The sequence below is a fragment of the Elgaria multicarinata genome, chromosome 9 (assembly GCF_023053635.1).
Source record: "Elgaria multicarinata webbii isolate HBS135686 ecotype San Diego chromosome 9, rElgMul1.1.pri, whole genome shotgun sequence".
NCBI classification, from domain to species: Eukaryota; Metazoa; Chordata; class Lepidosauria; order Squamata; family Anguidae; genus Elgaria; species Elgaria multicarinata.
The window spans coordinates 3462511-3480177 of record NC_086179.1 but is presented as its reverse complement, the minus strand read 5'-3'; the positions used below and the strand labels follow the sequence as shown (position 1 = coordinate 3480177).

At 49.8% G+C, this 17667-nt stretch overlaps 1 protein-coding gene across 1 annotated transcript in view; it reads right to left on the bottom strand.

Moving 5' to 3' along the window:
* Nucleotides 1–14389, bottom strand: part of TSPAN33 (tetraspanin 33) — a 30324-nt gene extending 15935 nt beyond the window's left edge. The window contains exons 1-2 of the mRNA XM_063133834.1: nt 14278–14389; nt 1455–1512 (exon numbers count right to left, since the gene is read on the bottom strand). Coding sequence (XP_062989904.1) covers nt 1455–1512; nt 14278–14388 — 169 coding nt within the window. The 5' untranslated portion in view covers nt 14389. The remainder of the gene's footprint in view (nt 1–1454; nt 1513–14277) is intronic.
* Nucleotides 14390–17667: the final 3278 nt, after the last annotated feature.

Sequence of the window (17667 nt, the reverse complement as noted above, 5' to 3'; positions counted from 1 at the left end):
GGGATGCTTTAGGGTGGATTCCTGCATGGAGCAGGGGGTTGGACTTGATGGCCTTGTACGTCCCTTCCAACTCTGCTATTCTATGATTCTATGATCCCTGGCTTGGCTTTGGCTGGACTCGCCCAGCCAAAGCCAAGGTGGGACGCTGGGGGGTGGGGTGGGGTCGAACGGACGGCTCCACGTTCTGGTGTCCGGGCATGCCAGACATCAGAATGTGGAGCCGCCCGCCGCACTGCAGCGTCCTGCCCAGCCGAAGCCAAGCTGGGAGGACTTCGGGCAAGGGATAGGTAACACGGCCTCATCCCCGCCTTCCTGGGGTGGGGGGGGGTACGGTGGGGTGGGGTGAAAGCAGCTCGTCTAGGGCACAAAAAAACCTGGCACCGGCCCTGGGCCGGACACCAAACAGCACCTCAAATGAAGGAATGCCCGTTGCACCCCTTCCATTTCTTGAAATTTGGAATACCTGAACACATACGGCAGCTGCAAACCCTTCAACAAGTCTGATGCAAGATTTGCCTGCGGAATGAATCCCCGCAACAGAAGCAGATCAATCTGCAGGCACGGATCCGATTGCAGTCACCCACATGTGTACTGTTTGTGGAACAAGCACTAATGTTGTAATTTTTTCCGGGAGCACACAATCAAGACGCACAACACACACAAAAATCTCTGTGGCGCTTTGGCCTACTTCTTTGCATTGGTTACCCTTGGGAGCATTCATCCTAGAGCAGCCTTCCTCAACCTGGGGCGCTCCAGATGTGTTGGACTGCATCTCCCAGAATGCCCCAGCCAGCTGGCTGGGGCATTCTGGGAGTTGTAGTCCAACACATCTGGAGCGCTCCAGGTTGAGGAAGGCTGTCCTAGAGGCTACGGGGGAACCCTAAGCAATAGGAGCACAGCTGAGCATGGACTGTTATGCGCTACAGCTGTTGCTTCTACAGCTGACACCCATGAATTCATTGGCCCTGTTCAGAAGACACCTCAAACCACGCCTTTAACCACGGTGGTTAAGGCTTTTTGCCTTTAAGTACCGTGGGTTTAAGGTGCCTTATGAACAAGGCCACTGAGATAGTCAAAGCAGGCCTGAAATTATTCTCCACAGACTTAAACTGAAAACAGACTTCCCCCCGCTGGACTGCTTCAAGGACAAACTGCACAGCACACATGACTCGCTGCACAGAAGGATCCAGGAAACCTTTCACTCTGGGCAGAGCAGGGAAATTGCGGCATAAAAAGGTGCCTGTGTTTACCAAACAGAACAGCCCAACCTGGGCCCATGCATTAAGAGATCTCATTGTTGTGTTTTTGTGATATTTTCAATGTGCGACATTGTTTTAATCGATTTTAAATTGTTTTCTGTAAGCCACCTTGAGTGACTTTTTTGGTAGAAAGGCAGGGTACCAATCAATCAATCAATCAATCAATCAATCAATCATCTCCTCTCCATTCCTTACCTGCATGCTTCATCAACCGGGCGTAGACGCCCACCGCCACCATGGCCATGGAGATCATCTGAAGACCAAGAAGGCAAGAAGGTCAGAGCATTCGCACAGCCAGACGGTCGTCCAGTCGCCAAGTTGGCCATGCTGTCTGGGGAAGATGGGACCTGTAGTCCAACTCAGCAGAGAGGCGTTGGGTTGAGGAAGGCTGCCATTCATTAACCCCTGCTGTGGCACCTCTAACCTGTGGGGCGAATGCTCACCACCACTCCTCTCAATCCAGACCCCCGGAACCTCCCTAGGCCAGGGGTGGGTGGAAGGCAGATCTCCAGATGTTTGAGAAAAAAGCCCTACAGGTTAGCATCTGGACACAAGGGTGAACGCACCAGAAGCAGGAGGCCATGAGTCCCACGCAAGAGACGCTTGCGTCCAGGTGGCTCCAGCAAGCAAACCAAGGCAGGATCCAGCCCGTCCTTCATACTGATAAAGCCACTGTGTCTCAAAGGACTGATAATCCTTGGAACAACCCTGCGAGGTAGGCAGGTTAGGCTGAGCATGCGCGACAGGACCGAGAGCTTTGCGGTGCTCTAGGGCGGCTTCCCCCCAACCTGGCACCCCCTCTGGGTTGGCTGGACTACAAGTCCCATCACCCCCAGCCACCAGGTTTGCAGGTACTAGCCAGAGCACTCTGTGCCACTTACGAGCAGGCTCAACACGGCGCCAGAAGCGGCCCTGATCCGTACTGCTGGGGACGGCACAACCTTTGGCAGAAGAGTCTAACTCCACTTCCCACCCCAAATCATCAGGTACGGGATGACTGGCAGGGCCGCCGGCCAGTCCTTGGCAAAGGCTTGATGTGAGCAGAAGGGATCTGCACAGAGAAAGCCGCAGCCGAAAAGAATGAGGCCGGCCCCCCCCCAGAAATGCCCCCCCCCCACGTTCCCTGCTGCCAACAGGGTGACACTGATTGGCGCTTGGCAAAGCGTGGGAGTTGATGGGGACATTCGGTGCTAAGTGGGCAATTAGCCGCCGGGCTGCAACCTTTTGTCCCTGGCACAGGAGCCCCTTGGACGCCGCAGGTGCCGTGCAAGAGACCGGCGGGGGATGGAGAAGGGTCTGCCTCCCTGCACAATGCTGCCTTAATGGCAGCAGCTACTTCTCCTTTCTTTAGCTTCAATGCTTCTTTTACCCGCACCTGACGAAAACAGGGTTTGCGGCACCTTAAAGCACCCTGCCCTCTGGATCCCTCCCCCCACCCCAAGACATGTGGGACAACAAGTCCCAGAAGGCCCCCAGGTTGTGGCCCAAAACATCTGGAGGGGCCCGGGTGGCGTGAAAGAAGCCCCACTTACTCTGAAGAAAGTAAGCCCAGGGTTGCAGCCTTATCGGTGCATGAGCTGCTGTGGGCTACAATCCCTGTGAGTGAGTGCGTGTGGATGAGCAAGAGAGAGAGAGAGAAGACTTCTCTTGCGTGTGCACGTGCAAACACACACGCCGTTTACATCCATCTATCCATCCATCCCACCTCCTGTTTTCTCTCTCTACCTGCCTCCCCCTTCAATGTCGCAATTAAGCTTAGAAAAACATTTTAACGCCTACTTGCCATGTCAGAGGATTGGCCCATAGAGACAGCCTTCCACATACCCCATGGCTGAAATGCGCCCCCAATCCCGAAACATCACCTCCTCGCAGCTCCAGAAAAGCAGTGCCACTTGCACAAACGGGATCCATCTTGCTATGCCTGATTGCTACACGGGGAGTCAGGGCTGAGGAGGGCATAGCGCCGTCCAGATCCAAAGGTGCACAACACTGGACCCACTGGACCCGAAGGTGAAGAGGGGCACCCCCTACTGTAGAGCAGCAATGAAATCCAGGAATATTTGAAAGAAGAGGGAATCCTCATAGAATAGCAGAGTTGGAAAGGGCCTACAAGGCCATCCAGTCCAACCCCCTGCTCAATGCAGGAATCCACCCTAAAGCATCCCTGACAGATGGCTGTCCAGCTGCCTCTTGAAGGCCTCTAGTGTGCAGGAGCCCACCACCTCCCTAGGTAGCTGATTCCATTGTCGAATAGAATCATAGAATCATAGAATAGCAGAGTTGGAAGGGGCCCACAAGGCCATTGAGTCCAACCCCCTGCTCAATGCAGGAATCCACCCTAAAGCATCCCTGACAGAGGGCTGTCCAGCTGCCTCTTGAAGGCCTCTAGTGTGCAGGAGCCCACCACCTCCCTAGGTAGCTGATTCCATTGTCGAATAGAATCATAGAATCATAGAATAGCAGAGTTGGAAGGGGCCCACAAGGCCATTGAGTCCACCCCCCTGCTCAATGCAGGAATCCACCCTAAAGCATCCCTGACAGAGGGCTGTCCAGCTGCCTCTTGAAGGCCTCTAGTGTGGGAGAGCCCACCACCTCCCTAGGTAACTGATTCCATTGTCGAATAGAATCATAGAATCATAGAATAGCAGAGTTGGAAGGGGCCCACAAGGCCATTGAGTCCAACCCCCTGCTCAATGCAGGAATCCACCCTAAAGCATCCCTGACAGAGGGCTGTCCAGCTGCCTCTTGAAGGCCTCTAGTGTGGGAGAGCCCACCACCTCCCTAGGTAACTGATTCCATTGTCGAATAGAATCATAGAATCATAGAATAGCAGAGTTGGAAGGGGCCCACAAGGCCATTGAGTCCAACCCCCTGCTCAATGCAGGAATCCACCCTAAAGCATCCCTGACAGAGGGCTGTCCAGCTGCCTCTTGAAGGCCTCTAGTGTGGGAGAGCCCACCACCTCCCTAGGTAACTGGTTCCATTGTCATACTGCTCTAACAGTCAGGAAGTTTTTCCTGATGTCCAGCTGGAATCTGGCTTCCTTTAACTTGAGCCCGTTATTCCGTGTCCTGCACTCTGGGAGGATCGAGAAGAGATCCTGGCCCTCCTCTGCGTGACAACCTTTCAAGTTTCGAAGTGTGCTTCGGGATCTATAGGCTCAACAAGTCTTCCTGTTGTGTTTGACTCTTATCTACCTGCACCCTATGAACCATCCACAGGGATACGCATCAATTTATATGGGGAGTTACCAGAAACGAGGGATTTGAACACATCTCTCGGAGACTAGCCAACAGAGCAGAACTGCCACCCGCCCTCCCCATTTTACAAACCAGGAACACTGAGACTGAGAGATGAGCCAGGGCCGAGATTTTATTTTCCTTGCCATTCCCTTGTTCTAAGTCAGCCTTCCTCCACCTGATCCTTGGGTCTGATCTTTTTACGTTCTTCTTTCTCTTAGAGCAGCCTTCCTCAACCTGGGGCGCTCCAGATGTGTTGGACTGCAACTCCCAGAATGCCCCAGCTGGCTGGGGCATTCTGGGAGTTGCAGTCCAACACATCTGGAGCGCCCCAGGTTGAGGAAGGCTGCTCTAAGTGCAAGTACTGGGACTGAGAACTCTGAGATATCCTGCAAATCACCCAGAGATCCAGAAGTAAGTCCAGTTCTACCTTCTGCGCACCCCCGTCATCGCACGTTTCGAGCCAAGGTGGGTTGGGCCAGGGACCCTGCAGCCTTCTCCAACTTAACTACAATGATTCCCAACCAGCATGACCAGGTTGAGGAACGCTGCTAGAGGGGTCTAGATCCATAAAAAGAAGAGCAGCAGGGACAGGGTGTCCCGTTGCAAGGTTGCCCCTGGCAAATAGGTGCTGTTGTACACTTTATGGCAACCTTCCCCCAACCTGATGTCTTCTAAATGTATTGGATCACAACTCCCATCATTGCTAGACAGCATAGACATTATTATTTATTTATTTATTTATTTATTTATTTATTTATATAGCACCATCAATGTACATGGTGCTGTACAGAGTAAAACAGTAAATAGCAAGACCCTGCCGCATAGGCTTACAATCTAATAAATTGCAAATTATGTGAGTTATAACCCAACACATCTGGTGGGCACCAGAAGTGCCATGCTGGATCAGACCAAGGGTCCATCTAGTCCAGCATTCTGTTCACACAGTGGCCAACCAGCCATCGGCCAAGGACCAAGAAAGCAGGACATGGTGCAACAGCACCCTCCCACCCATGTTCCCCAGCAACTGGGGCACACAGGCTTTCTGCCTTGAATACTGGAGATAGCCCACAACCATCAGGGCTAGTAGCCCTTGACAGCCTTCGCCTCCAAGAATTTATCCAACTTAGGGGCACTATTTTAGGACAGCGCTCCCCCATAAGCACCAATCTTTCGCCATTCTGGCTGAAACTTATGGCAGCTGTAGTCCAAAACAACTGGAGGGCACCACATTGGAAAAGACAAACTCTGAGGAACACATACCATGTCACCTGCTCCCAACCTATGGTGAGTCCATTGCAAATCCAGGGTACATTTTCCACCCCTCATTTGAGTTATTAGCAATACTTATATGCAGCTTAAAACCTCTAAGTAGTTCACCTACAAATGTAACTTTTAACACTGATCTCATAATCACGTGGTTTTGATTCACTGGATTCCTACTTTGGCTCAGTCTTCTCCCAAAAGCAGGTCTATGACTCCGCTGGCAAAAAATGAAGTAAAAGCTGAAGGGGAGGGATTGAAGCTTGAGATTGATAAACAGATACTCCTAATTTCTTTGAATGAGTTCAAATCTCCAGGGCCCGATGAACTACATCCTAGAGTAATAAAGGAGCTGGCAGAAGAACTCTCAGAACCACTGTCTATTATCTTTGCTAAATCATGGAAGACTGGTGAGGTGCCGGACGACTGGAGGAGGGCTAACGTCCCTATCTTCAAAAAGGGCAAAAAGGAGGAACCTGGGAACTACAGACCAGTCAGTCTGACATCCATCCCTGGGAAAATTCTGGCGCAGATTATAAAGAAGTCAATCTGTAAACACCTTGAAAACAATGCAGTGATTACCAGAAGCCAACATGGATTTATCAAGAACAAATCCTGCCAGACAAATTTGATCTCACTTTTTGATGACGTAACCTCCCTTGTAGACTGTGGGTATTCTGCGGACATAATATATCTTGACTTCAGCAAAGCTTTTGACAAAGTGCCCCATGACATTCTGATCAAAAAACTGGTTAAAAGTGGGCTAGATGGAACAGCTATTAGGTGGATCCACAGTTGGCTACAGAATCGGACAAAGAGTGCTTATCAACGGTACCTTCTCAAACTGGGGGGAGGTAACGAGTGGGGTACCGCAGGGCTCAGTCCTGGGCCCAGTGCTCTTCAACGTTTTTATTAATGATTTGGACGAGGAGGTGCAGGGAACGCTGATCAAATTTGCAGATGACACAAAATTGCGTGGGACAGCTAATACCCTGGAAGACAGAAACAAACTTCAAAGTGACCTTGATAGGCTGGAGTGCTGGGCTGAAAACAACAGAATGAAATTTAATAGGGATAAATACCAAGTTCTACATCTAGGAAATAGAAACCAAATGCATAGTTACAAGATGGGGGATACTTGGCTCAGCAATACTACAAACAAGAAGGATCTTGGAATTGTTGTAGATCACAAGCTGAATAGGAGCCAATTTGATGTGACTGCAAAAAAAGCAAATGCTATTTTGGGCTGCATTAACACATGTATAGCTTTCAAATCGCATGAGGTACTGGTTCCCATCTATTCGGCTCTGGTTAGGCCTCATCTTGAGTACTGCATCCAGTTCTGGGCTCCACAATTCAAGAAGGACGCAGACAAGCTGGAGCGTGTTCCGAGGAGGGCAACCAGGATGATCAGGGTCTGGAAACAAAGCCCTATGAAGAGAGACTGAAAGAACTGGGCATGTTTAGCCTGGAGAAGAGAAGACTGAGGGGAGACATGATAGCACTCTTCATATCCTTGAAAGGTTGTCCCACAGAGGAGGGCCAGGATCTCTTCTTGATGCTCCCAGAGTGCAGGACACGGAATAATGGGCTCAAGTTACAGGAAGCCAGATTCCAGCTGGACATCAGGAAAAACTTTGACTGTTAGAGCAGTACGACAACGGAACCAATGACCTAGGGAGGTTGTGGGCTCTCCTACCATAGAGGCCTTCAAGAGGCAGCTGGACAGCCATCTGTCAGGTATGCTTTAAGGTGGATTCCTGCACTGAGCAGGACTTGATGGGGTTGGACTTGATGGCCTTGGACTTGATGGCCTTATAGGCCCCTTCCAACTCTACTCTTCTATGATTCACCATCAAGCTTCCAGGCTACCACAAACACCAGCACTTACTTGAAGGGGGTGGGCGTGAAATCAACATCCTCTTACATCAGAGCTGGAGAACATGTGCCCCCCAGATGGTGTTGGATGGGAACTGAAATTCTTTGGAGAGCTACAAATTCCCCATCCCTGCATTACATGCAGCCAAAGCAGAACACACCCCGGCAGGCATGTACCTAGGGGATGACAATTTGAGGCCCAAATGTTTGAGCACCTCTACCCATCGGAGGAGACATGACCTGGGCTAGATGAACGAATGGTCTGACGCAAGGTAAGATAGCGTCACACCTTCATCACTGTGGTCCCTCCTCTCTGAAGCCGACAGCAAAGGCTGGCAAGACGCTCTGCCCTTCCTCTATATTCTGCCAGGAAATCGCTTTTAACAACTGAGACGCTCCCCGGGTTTTCTCTTGCAGAGGGCAGATGGCTACTGAAGACAGTGTTCTGCAAGCCGGTGCCTTCCAGATATATTGGACATGCTGGCAGGGGATGATGAGAGTTGTAGTCCAGGTTGGGGAAGGCCATCTCAGGTTAACGTATTTTCCACAGCAAAGCTTGCTTCCAATTTGTAGCCCCAGTCCAGCTAAGCAACGTAGAATCATAGGAAGGAAGTGGTCTTACAACAAGACACCTCCCCTATGAAGGAAAGTTACAACAGCCGGAATTGTTTAGTTTGGAAAAAAAGGAGGCTGAGGGGAAACAGGATAGAGGTGGACAAAATCATGCGTGGTGTGGAGAATGTGGACAGGGAGACATTTTTCTCCCTCTCTTGAAATACTAGAACTCAACGGGGTCATCCCATGAAGGTGATGGGTGGGAGATTCAAATCACATAAAAGGAAGTAATCATGTGAGGTACTGGTTCCTCTCTATTCAGCCCTGGTTAGGCCTCATCTAGAGTATTGCGTCCAGTTCTGGGCTCCACAATTCAAGAAGGACGCAGACAAGCTGGAGCGTGTTCAGAGGAGGGCAACCAGGATGATCAGGGGTCTGGAAACAAAGCCCTATGAAGAGAGACTGAAAGAACTGGGCAGGTTTAGCCTGGAGAAAGAAGATTGAGGGGGAACATGAGAGCACTCTTCAAATACTTAAAAGGTTGTCACACAGAGGAAGGCCAGGATCTCTTCTCGATGCTCCCACAGAGCAGGACACAGAATAACGGGCTCAAGTTACAGGAAGCCAGATTCCGGCTGGACATCAGGAAAAACTTCTTTACTGTTAGAACAGTATGACAATGGAATCAGTTACCTAGGGAGGTTGTGGGCTCTCCCACACTAGAAGCCTTCAAGAGGCAGCTGGACAACCATCTGTCAGGGATGCTTTAGGGTGGATTCCTGCATTGAGCAGGGGGTTGGACTCGATGGCCTTGTAGGTCCCTTCCAACTCTGCTATTCTATGATTCTAAGTACTTCTTCACACAGCGCATAGTTAAATTATGAAATTCACTACCATGTGATGTAGTGATGGCCACCAATTTGGATGGCTTAAAAGGGGGTTGGGTAAATTCCAGGAGGAGGAGGCCATCAATGGCTACTGGCCGTGATGGGTGTGTGCTACCTCCTGTATCCAACGTAGTAAGTCTGTGTGCACCAGTTGCTGGGGACCATGGGTGGGAGGGTGCTGTTGCACCACGTCCTGCTTGTGGGTTTCCCGTGGGCAGCTGGTTGGCCGCTTTGTGAACAGAGTGCTGGACTACATGGACCCTCGGTCTGATCCAGCAGGGCCCTTCTGATGTTCTTATAATGGGCCACCTTGTCTGACTGTGGTCTACTCTGCGTCTCCAGGGTCTGGAGCGGAGGGAAATAGTTCTCAGCTCCACAGCTTGGGATCCATTTAGCTGGAGATGCCAGGAACTGGGGAATTTGCATGCAAAGCAAGTGTTTTACCACTGAGGTTTGGCTTGTATGGACCATTTCTTCAGGCAAATGCAAGCTCTAAAGCGAAGAACCGCCCAGAGAGCTCCGGCTATTGGGCTGTATAGAAATTTAATTAATAAATAATAAATAAATAAATAAGAACGGAAGCAGCGAAAGGGAAATTGGCAGAGGCAGGGAGCCTTGAGGCAACCTAGATGAAATTAACGTGCTCACCTAAAAGCCGATTACTATGGCCCAGGAGTAATTATACCCAAAGAATGCAGTACCTGGAAGCCGTTCAGGCCACCTGTATGTCCCCTGCAAAAGCAGCCAGACGGTGAACTGTATCAAACCTATCTATCGGAAACAATTCAGGGACCAATGTAGGCTAGAAGGAGGGGGCTCTTGCATTCGTGTCCTGCTCGTGGGTTCCTGGTCAACAGCTGGTGGGCCATTTTGTTCTGGTATGAACAGAATGCTAGACTGGAAGGACCCTTGGTCTGATCCAGCAGTGCGCTCCTTAAGTTCTTACTATGAGGTGGATCATGCAACAGGTGAGGAAGAGCAAATGAATGGGTAAGTATCGGATTGCAAAAAGCATCTCCTAATTTTGGATAGCTGGGGAATTGTGCTTCCTACCTTAGTTAAAGGCAGAGACACACTTCAGTCTTGCACTCAAAAAGGTATATAATTATTACAGCCTTCCTCAACCTGGGGCGCTCCAGATGTGTTGGACTGCATCTCCCAGAATGCCCCAGCCAGCAGCTGGGGCATTCTGGGAGTTGTAGTCCAACACATCTGGAGTGCCCCAGGTTGAGGAAGGCTGGTTTAGAACAATGAGGCAACATTCATTACTTAGTTTTCTAGATGTATACCCCGTGTTATTGCCAAAATCTCAAACCAGCTAATAAGAGTAAATATTAAAAGAACAACGTAATATTTCCACCCACTCTTAGGCAGAAAAATCCCCCCAAAATGAGCAAGCTTTCAAGATCTCCATTAGGCAAGATGTTGCAAAAGAATGTTTTGTAACATCGTCTTGCCTGACAGAGATCTCGAAAGCTTGCACATTTTTGGTGATCATCGAGTTAACCTAATAAAGCGATTTTGGAATTTTCCCTACAGCCAATACAGCTATTCTTTTTTGTACAACGTGGGGAAAACCCCTAAAACTGCCAGATAAGAACAAGAATTAAAAACAGCCATGAAAACTCAATTCTAACCCAGGGGGAAAAGCCGGAAGCATAAAATTAAAGGCCATTAAAAGCTCACAGAGACAAGACAAATTTCGCCAGGTGCCTAAAGAGATATACTAACGAGGGTGCCTGCTGAATGTGTTCAGAGGAGGGCAACCAGGATGATCAGGGGTCTGGAAACAAAGGCCTATGAAGAGAGACTGAAAGAACTGGGCATGTTGAGCCTGGAGAAGAGAAGATGGAGGGGAGACATGAAAGCACTCTTCAAAGACTTAAAAGGTTGTCACACAGAGGAGGGCCAAGATCTCTTCTCGATCCTCCCAGAGTGCAGGACACGGAATAACGGGATCAAGTTAAAGGAAGCCAGATTCCGGCTGGACATCAGGAAAAACTTCCTGACTGTTAGAGCAGTACGACAATGGAATCAGTTACCTAGGGAGGTTGTGGGCTCTCCCACACTAGAGGCATTTAAGAGGCAGCTGGACAAGCATCTGTCGGGGATGCTTTAGGGTGGATTCCTGCATTGAGCAGGGGGTTGGACTTGATGGCCTTGTAGGCCCCTTCCAACTCTACTATTCTATGATTCTATGATCTATGATTCAACTTCAGCCCTGCTTACAGAATGCTTTTGTGCTGCTGACATGTGGTTTGGAAATCTGGGCCACCAAGGTTCTGGAGCGGCCCTTAGGCGGACAGCGCCACGGCTCTTCTGCAGTGCCTTGGATAAAGGGATGGACACGCCACTTACTCACATTGTCGAAGACAGATTCCTTGGAAGGGCCGGCAATGCTTTTAAAGGAGGGGAAAAGGAGACAACTTACAGTCCAACAACATTGGAAGGGCCACAATTCCCATCAGCCCCAGCCAGCACAGCCAAATGTGACAGGTGATGGGAGTTGTAGTCCAGCAAGGAGGAGGAGCCATAGCTCAGTGTGACAGAGCACATGCTTTGCATGCAGAAGGTAGGGCGAGGAAAGGAATCCCACCTGAAACCCTGGAGAGCCGCTGCTACCAGTCAGTGTTGACAATACTGGGCCAGATGGGCCAGTGGTCTGACAATGCAGCTTCCTGCGTTCCTCACATTCGGAGGGCCACACGGTCTCCATCCCTGCTTTAAAGAAGGAAAGGAAAGGAACCTCTCGTGCAAGCACGGAGTCATTACTGACTCTTGGAGAGACGCCAGCTTTCGCTGACGTTTTCTTGGCAGGCCTCATAGCGGGGTGGTTTGCCGTTGCCTTCCCCGGCCATGATTACCTTTCCCCCAGCTAACTGGGTACTCATTTTACCGACCTCAGGAGGATGGAAGGCTGAGAACGGCCCTAAAAATCACAAGACATCGTAAAATTGGAAGAAAAGGAGAACTAGCATCACACGCTGGAAAAACAAAGATGATATAAAAGAGAGGCACTAGCTAAAGCTGCAGTGGTTTCAAAAGGGATTTGCAGCAAGTAGAAAACAGCCTCCATGTGACCAGAAAGAGTTGCACCTTAGACAAACAGGTAAAAGGCAGATGCACCAACGTTTCTAGTTCCATTACAGAGCAGATTTCTATCACTGTGCAGGTCAAACTGCTCCAGTGGGTTTTAATGTTTCGTTACCCCCCCCCAAACAAGCAAAACAGTGTTACGCGCTTCGTTTCCATGAACACAACTTGACATCGCTGCATATTTAGAACTCGTCCCTTCTACTGAAAGTACCGCGAGTGGCACAAAGCATAATTGTAAAACCATAGACTATAATCGATGCGAATACAACAAAGGATTTCTAAAAGCCAGTAGCAAAACACAGCCAACCTTTCAAAACAATACAAGGGAAACGTTCTACAGCAGCCTCCCCCAACCCGGTACCCTCCAGATGTGCTGGGCTATGACTCTCGCCATGCCGGCTGGGGGATGACGGGAGATCCAATCCGACACATCTGGAGGTCACCAGATTTGAGGAGGCTCTTCTACGTGAAAACTACCCACAGCGAAACAAGGTGTCGCACATTAAAAACCTGCAGAAATAAACATGTCTTCAGCATCTGGCAAAAGATGCAGAAAGGGGAATTTCGATGAAGGGGTGCAGTCCAGTGTTGGTCAGAGAGAAGGCTCAGCCTCTCGCATTTCTTCCCTGTAACTCCTGAGATGGGCAAAGCCTCCGACACAGATCTCCACTCCTGTCCTATCGCATAAGAAGTGCCAGGCTGGATCAGATCAAGGGTCCAGCTAGTCCAACAATCTGTTCACACAGCACCCTCCCACCCATGTTCCCCAGCAACTGGTGCACACAAGCGTACTGCCTCAAATACTGGAGGCAGCACACAACCATCAGGGTTAGTAGCCATGGATAGCCTTCGTCTCCTGGACATCAGGAAAAATTTCCTGACTGTTAGAGCAGTACGACAATGGAATCAGTTCCCTAGGGAGGTTGTGGGCTCTCCCACCCTAGAGGCCTTCAAGAGGCAGCTGGACAACCCTCTGTCAGGGATGCTTTAGGGTGGATTCCTGCATTGAGCAGGGGGTTGGACTCGATGGCCTTGGAGGCCCCTTCCAACTCTGCTATTCTATGATTCTATGATTCCTTCTCCAGGAATTTATCCAACCCCCTTTTAAAGCCATCCAAACTGGTGGACATCACTACATCTTGTGGTAGTGAGTTCTATAGTTTGAAGATGCGCTGGACCCAACACTCTGCGTTTCTAGGGGACCGTCAGACAGGGCACCCGGTCAGGGAGTGAGGTGGCATCTTGATGAACCACGGTCACAGCCCCTTCCCCTCCACGTCAAACTGAAGCCCACGTTACCCCTGCAAAGGGCTGGCCCTAAGCCCACCCTTCCTAAACCAGCACCCTCCAGAGGTGTGTTTGGACTACAAATCCTATCATCCCCAGTCAGCATACTGGCCAGGGATGATGATGGGAATTGTAGCCCAAACACAACTCCCACATTCTCTCTGAGCAGGGATCATAACTCCGCTGTGGAGTGCATGCGCTACGCTCCGACAGTTCCCACGTTCAACTCCCAGCGTCTCAGGTGCGGGAGAGAAAGCATCCACACACACAGTCTCCATGAAGCTCCGATCGCCAGACTTTCAACCGAAACGCTCCAGTGCTCATTTCCCACCACTATCCCTCCCAGTCCAGAAAACACGCCCCGCTCCACCTTTCACAACATCCCGCAGCACTGAGTTCCACAGGTTAACAGCCACTTGGTTATTGGAAGCTTGTCAATTGAAATCGAAGACCTCTAATAAATCCATCGTTACAGGGTGCGTGTATGGGTGCGGCGGGGTGTCTCCCCAGACCTGGAAACGCCGCAACAGGAAGACCGACGTGGGGCTAAGCGGGTTGCTAGTCCTCACCGCCTGCCCGGGCGTCCTTTAACCTCCAAACCGAGGAGAGCCGCGGGCAAAAGAGCCATTTGCAGCACGTGACCCGACGGCCCCACTCACACGAGCGCACACACACACGCGCGCGCACGCTCAAGGGCAAACGCGTGGCGCCCGCTGCCTTCTCCACGGGTCGCGCGATGCACACGGCACCGCCCTGACACGCGTGTGTGCACGCATCCTCCCCTCGGCCCGCAGACCGCGTATTTGGGCTCACCCAGAAAACCATGTTGAAGAAGAAAAGCAGGTATTTGACCAACGGGCTGACGAATGAGAAGTCCTCGCCGTGGTGGGGGGCGCACGAGCCCCCCACTGGCCGCTTCGCCATGGCCGCCAGCCTACGAGTGCAGCAGAGCCATCGACCGGCAGAGCCGACGAGGCTGCCGATGAGTAACCTTAAAACTGCACCAGCTCCAGGGTATCCAAGCCCAGCAGGACCTGCCCCGCCCCTTTCTCGCCTCGCTGCTCGCTCATTGGCCGAGCTCGCCGCCACCTTCCTTCCCATTGGCCGCGCTCCCCCTCACTCCTCCTCCGCACATTAGAACGTTGTGTATCATTTTCGAAGCACCACCTGTTAAGCCAGCGAGGAGGAAGCAAAGCTTCTTAAAGGAGCCGCGACCCGTGTGCGCGTCCCTAGATCATTCAGTAAGGGTGCCATCCAGTGTATGTTTAGACCCGGGGGGAGTCCTACGACTCCCAGCATGCCCTAGCCAGCTGTGGCATGCTGGGAGTTGTAGGACTTCGACTTCCCCCAGCTAAACATTTATTTTATTTATTTATTTAGAATATTTATATACCGCTTCCCATTGAAAATTTTTTGGAGCGCTGTACAAGATGAAATGAAAATAAAAACAGAATAAAACAGTTAAAACAAAATTTAAAAGGAGCAAAAACAGAGATTCAAGGCTGCATATTAAGGAAAGGCTTCCTGGAATAAAGATAATAGAATCATAGAATAGCAGAGTTGGAAGGGGCCTACAAGGCCATCGAGTCCAACCCCCTGCTCCATGCAGGAATCCACCCTAAAGCATCCCTGACAGATGGTGTCCAGCTGCCCACAACCTCCCTAGGTAACTGGTTCCATTGTCGTACTGCTCTAACAGTCAGGAAGTTTTTCCTGATGTCCAGCTGGAACCTGGCTTCCTTTAACTTGAGCCCGTTATTCCGTGTCCTGCACTCTGGGAGGATCGAGAAGAGATCCTGGTCCTCCTCTGTGTGACAACCTTTTCAGTATTTGAAGAGTGCTCTCATGTCTCCCCTCCATCTTCTCTTCTCCAGGCTAAACAGGCCCAGTTCTTTCAGTCTCTCTTCATAGGGCTTTGTTTCCAGACCCCTGATCATCCTGGTTGCCCTCCTCTGAACACCCTCCAGCTTGTCTGCGTCCTTCTTGAATTGTGGAGCCCGGAACTGGACGCAATACTCTAGATGAGGCCTAACCAGGGCCAAATAGAGAGGAACCAGGACCTCACGTGATTACTTCCTTTTATGTGATTTGAATCTCATCATTGCAGGGCCCTTTCCACAGTTTGGTGGGGGAGGGCAGATATCTGATGATGAACACGCTTCTGTGCATCAGAAGCTAACTATGCGAATTGACCTTCAAGGAAAATATCATAGCATATGACTGAGTAGGCCAGGGATCTGTCTGGGGTGCATGATTCCTGATTGCTCACTCAGACATACATGGAAGTTGTCATCAACTGAGAAAGATATGTCTGTAACTCAGTTTACTGTTTCCATTCCTGAAATAAAGACAAGGTAACGGGGTAGAAGTCATGCCCAGTTAGGGGTTTTGCTCCAGAACCATCTCATTCCTGTGTCTGTCATTACTGGAGGTCTCCTGCTGTTTATTCAAAGTGCTGGCATTAACATTCAAAGCCCTAAACGGCTTGGGGCCAGGTTATTTGAAGGAACGCCTCCTCCCATATGTGCCTGCCCGGACCTTAAGATCATCCACAGGGGTCCTTCTCCGTGAGCCCCTGCCGAAGGAAGTGAGGCAGGTGGCTACTAGGAGGAGGGCCTTCTCCGCTGTGGCACCCCGGCTGTGGAACGAGCTCCCCAGAGAGGTCCGCCTGGCGCCCACACTGTATTCTTTTCATCGCCAGCTGAAGACCTTTTTATTTTCTCAATAGTTTAACACCTAATTTAACTTAAATTTAAACTCTGCTGTTTTAATCTCATATTTTAACCTATATCAGTTTTTGCTGTGTGGTTTTATCCTGGTCGTGCTTTTTATATTGCATTTTGTATTTGTGTTTTTAAATTGTTGGTTGTTTTATTATGCTCTTCACGGTTTAAATTTTTGTGAACCGCCCAGAGGGCTTCGGCTATTGGGCGGTATAGAAATGAAATAAATAAATAATAAATATTTAGCTCATCCTTTATCAACATATCAAGGTGGATCCCAACAAGTAAAAATTAACATGCCCTACTGAAAACAAAATACACAGTTTATTTTAAAGGGCCCTGCACCAGCCCTAACCCTGGTTACTGTATGGATTAGACCAAGGGTCCATCTAGTCTAGCATTCTATTCACACAAGTGTCCAACCACCTTCCCACAGGACATGAATGCAAACAGCACCCTCCCACCCATGTTCCCCAGCAACTGGTGCACACAGGCTTACTTAAGCCTCTGATACTTGAGGTAGCCCATAGCCATCTGGACTAGTAGCCCTTGATAGCCTTCGCCTCCAGGAATTTATCCAACCCCCTTTTAAAGTCATCCAAATTGGTGGCCATCGCCACATCTTGTGGTAGTGAGTTCCATAGTTTAACTGTGTGCTGTGTGAAGAAGTCCTTCCTTTGATCTTTCCTGAATCTCCCACCAATCAGCTTCATGGGATGTCCCCACTGGGTTCTAGTATTATGAGAGAGGGAGAAAAATGTCTCTGTTCACTTTCTTCACAGCAGGCATAATTTTGTACTACTCTATAATGTCTCCCCTTACTTGTCTCTTTTCTAAGTGAAATAATTATTTTCCTAATTATGCCTAACATGGAATTTGCCTTTTTTACAGCAGCCAGAAACATTTTTAAGATCCCTTTCCTGGTCAGTAACTGCCAGCTCAGGACCCATCAGGTTATACTTGGTTTTGTTTTTTGCCCCAACGTGCATCACTTTACACTTGCTTACATTGAAGCACATCTGCCATTTCTATGCCCACTCTCCCAGCTTGGAGAGATCGCTTTGGAACTCCTCACAATCCCTTTTTGTTTTAACCACCCTAAATCATTTGGTGTTATAATGGGCTCAAGTTTCAGGAAGCCAGATTCCAGCTGGACATCAGGAAAAACTTCCTCACTTTTAGAGCAGTACGACAATGGAATCAGTTACCTAGGGAGGTGGTGGGCTCTCCCACACTAGAGGCCTTCAAGAGGCAGCTGGACAACCATCTGTCAGGGATGCTTTAGGGTGGACTCCTGCATTGAGCAGGGGGTTGGACTGGATGGCCTTAGAGGCACCTTCCAACTCTGCTATTCTATGATTCTGTGATTGGCAAACTTGGTCACTTCACTGCTCACTCCTAATTCCAGATCATTTATAAACAAGTTGAAAAGCATTGGTCCTAATACAGATCCCTGTGGAGAAGCCACGTGTGAATAAGT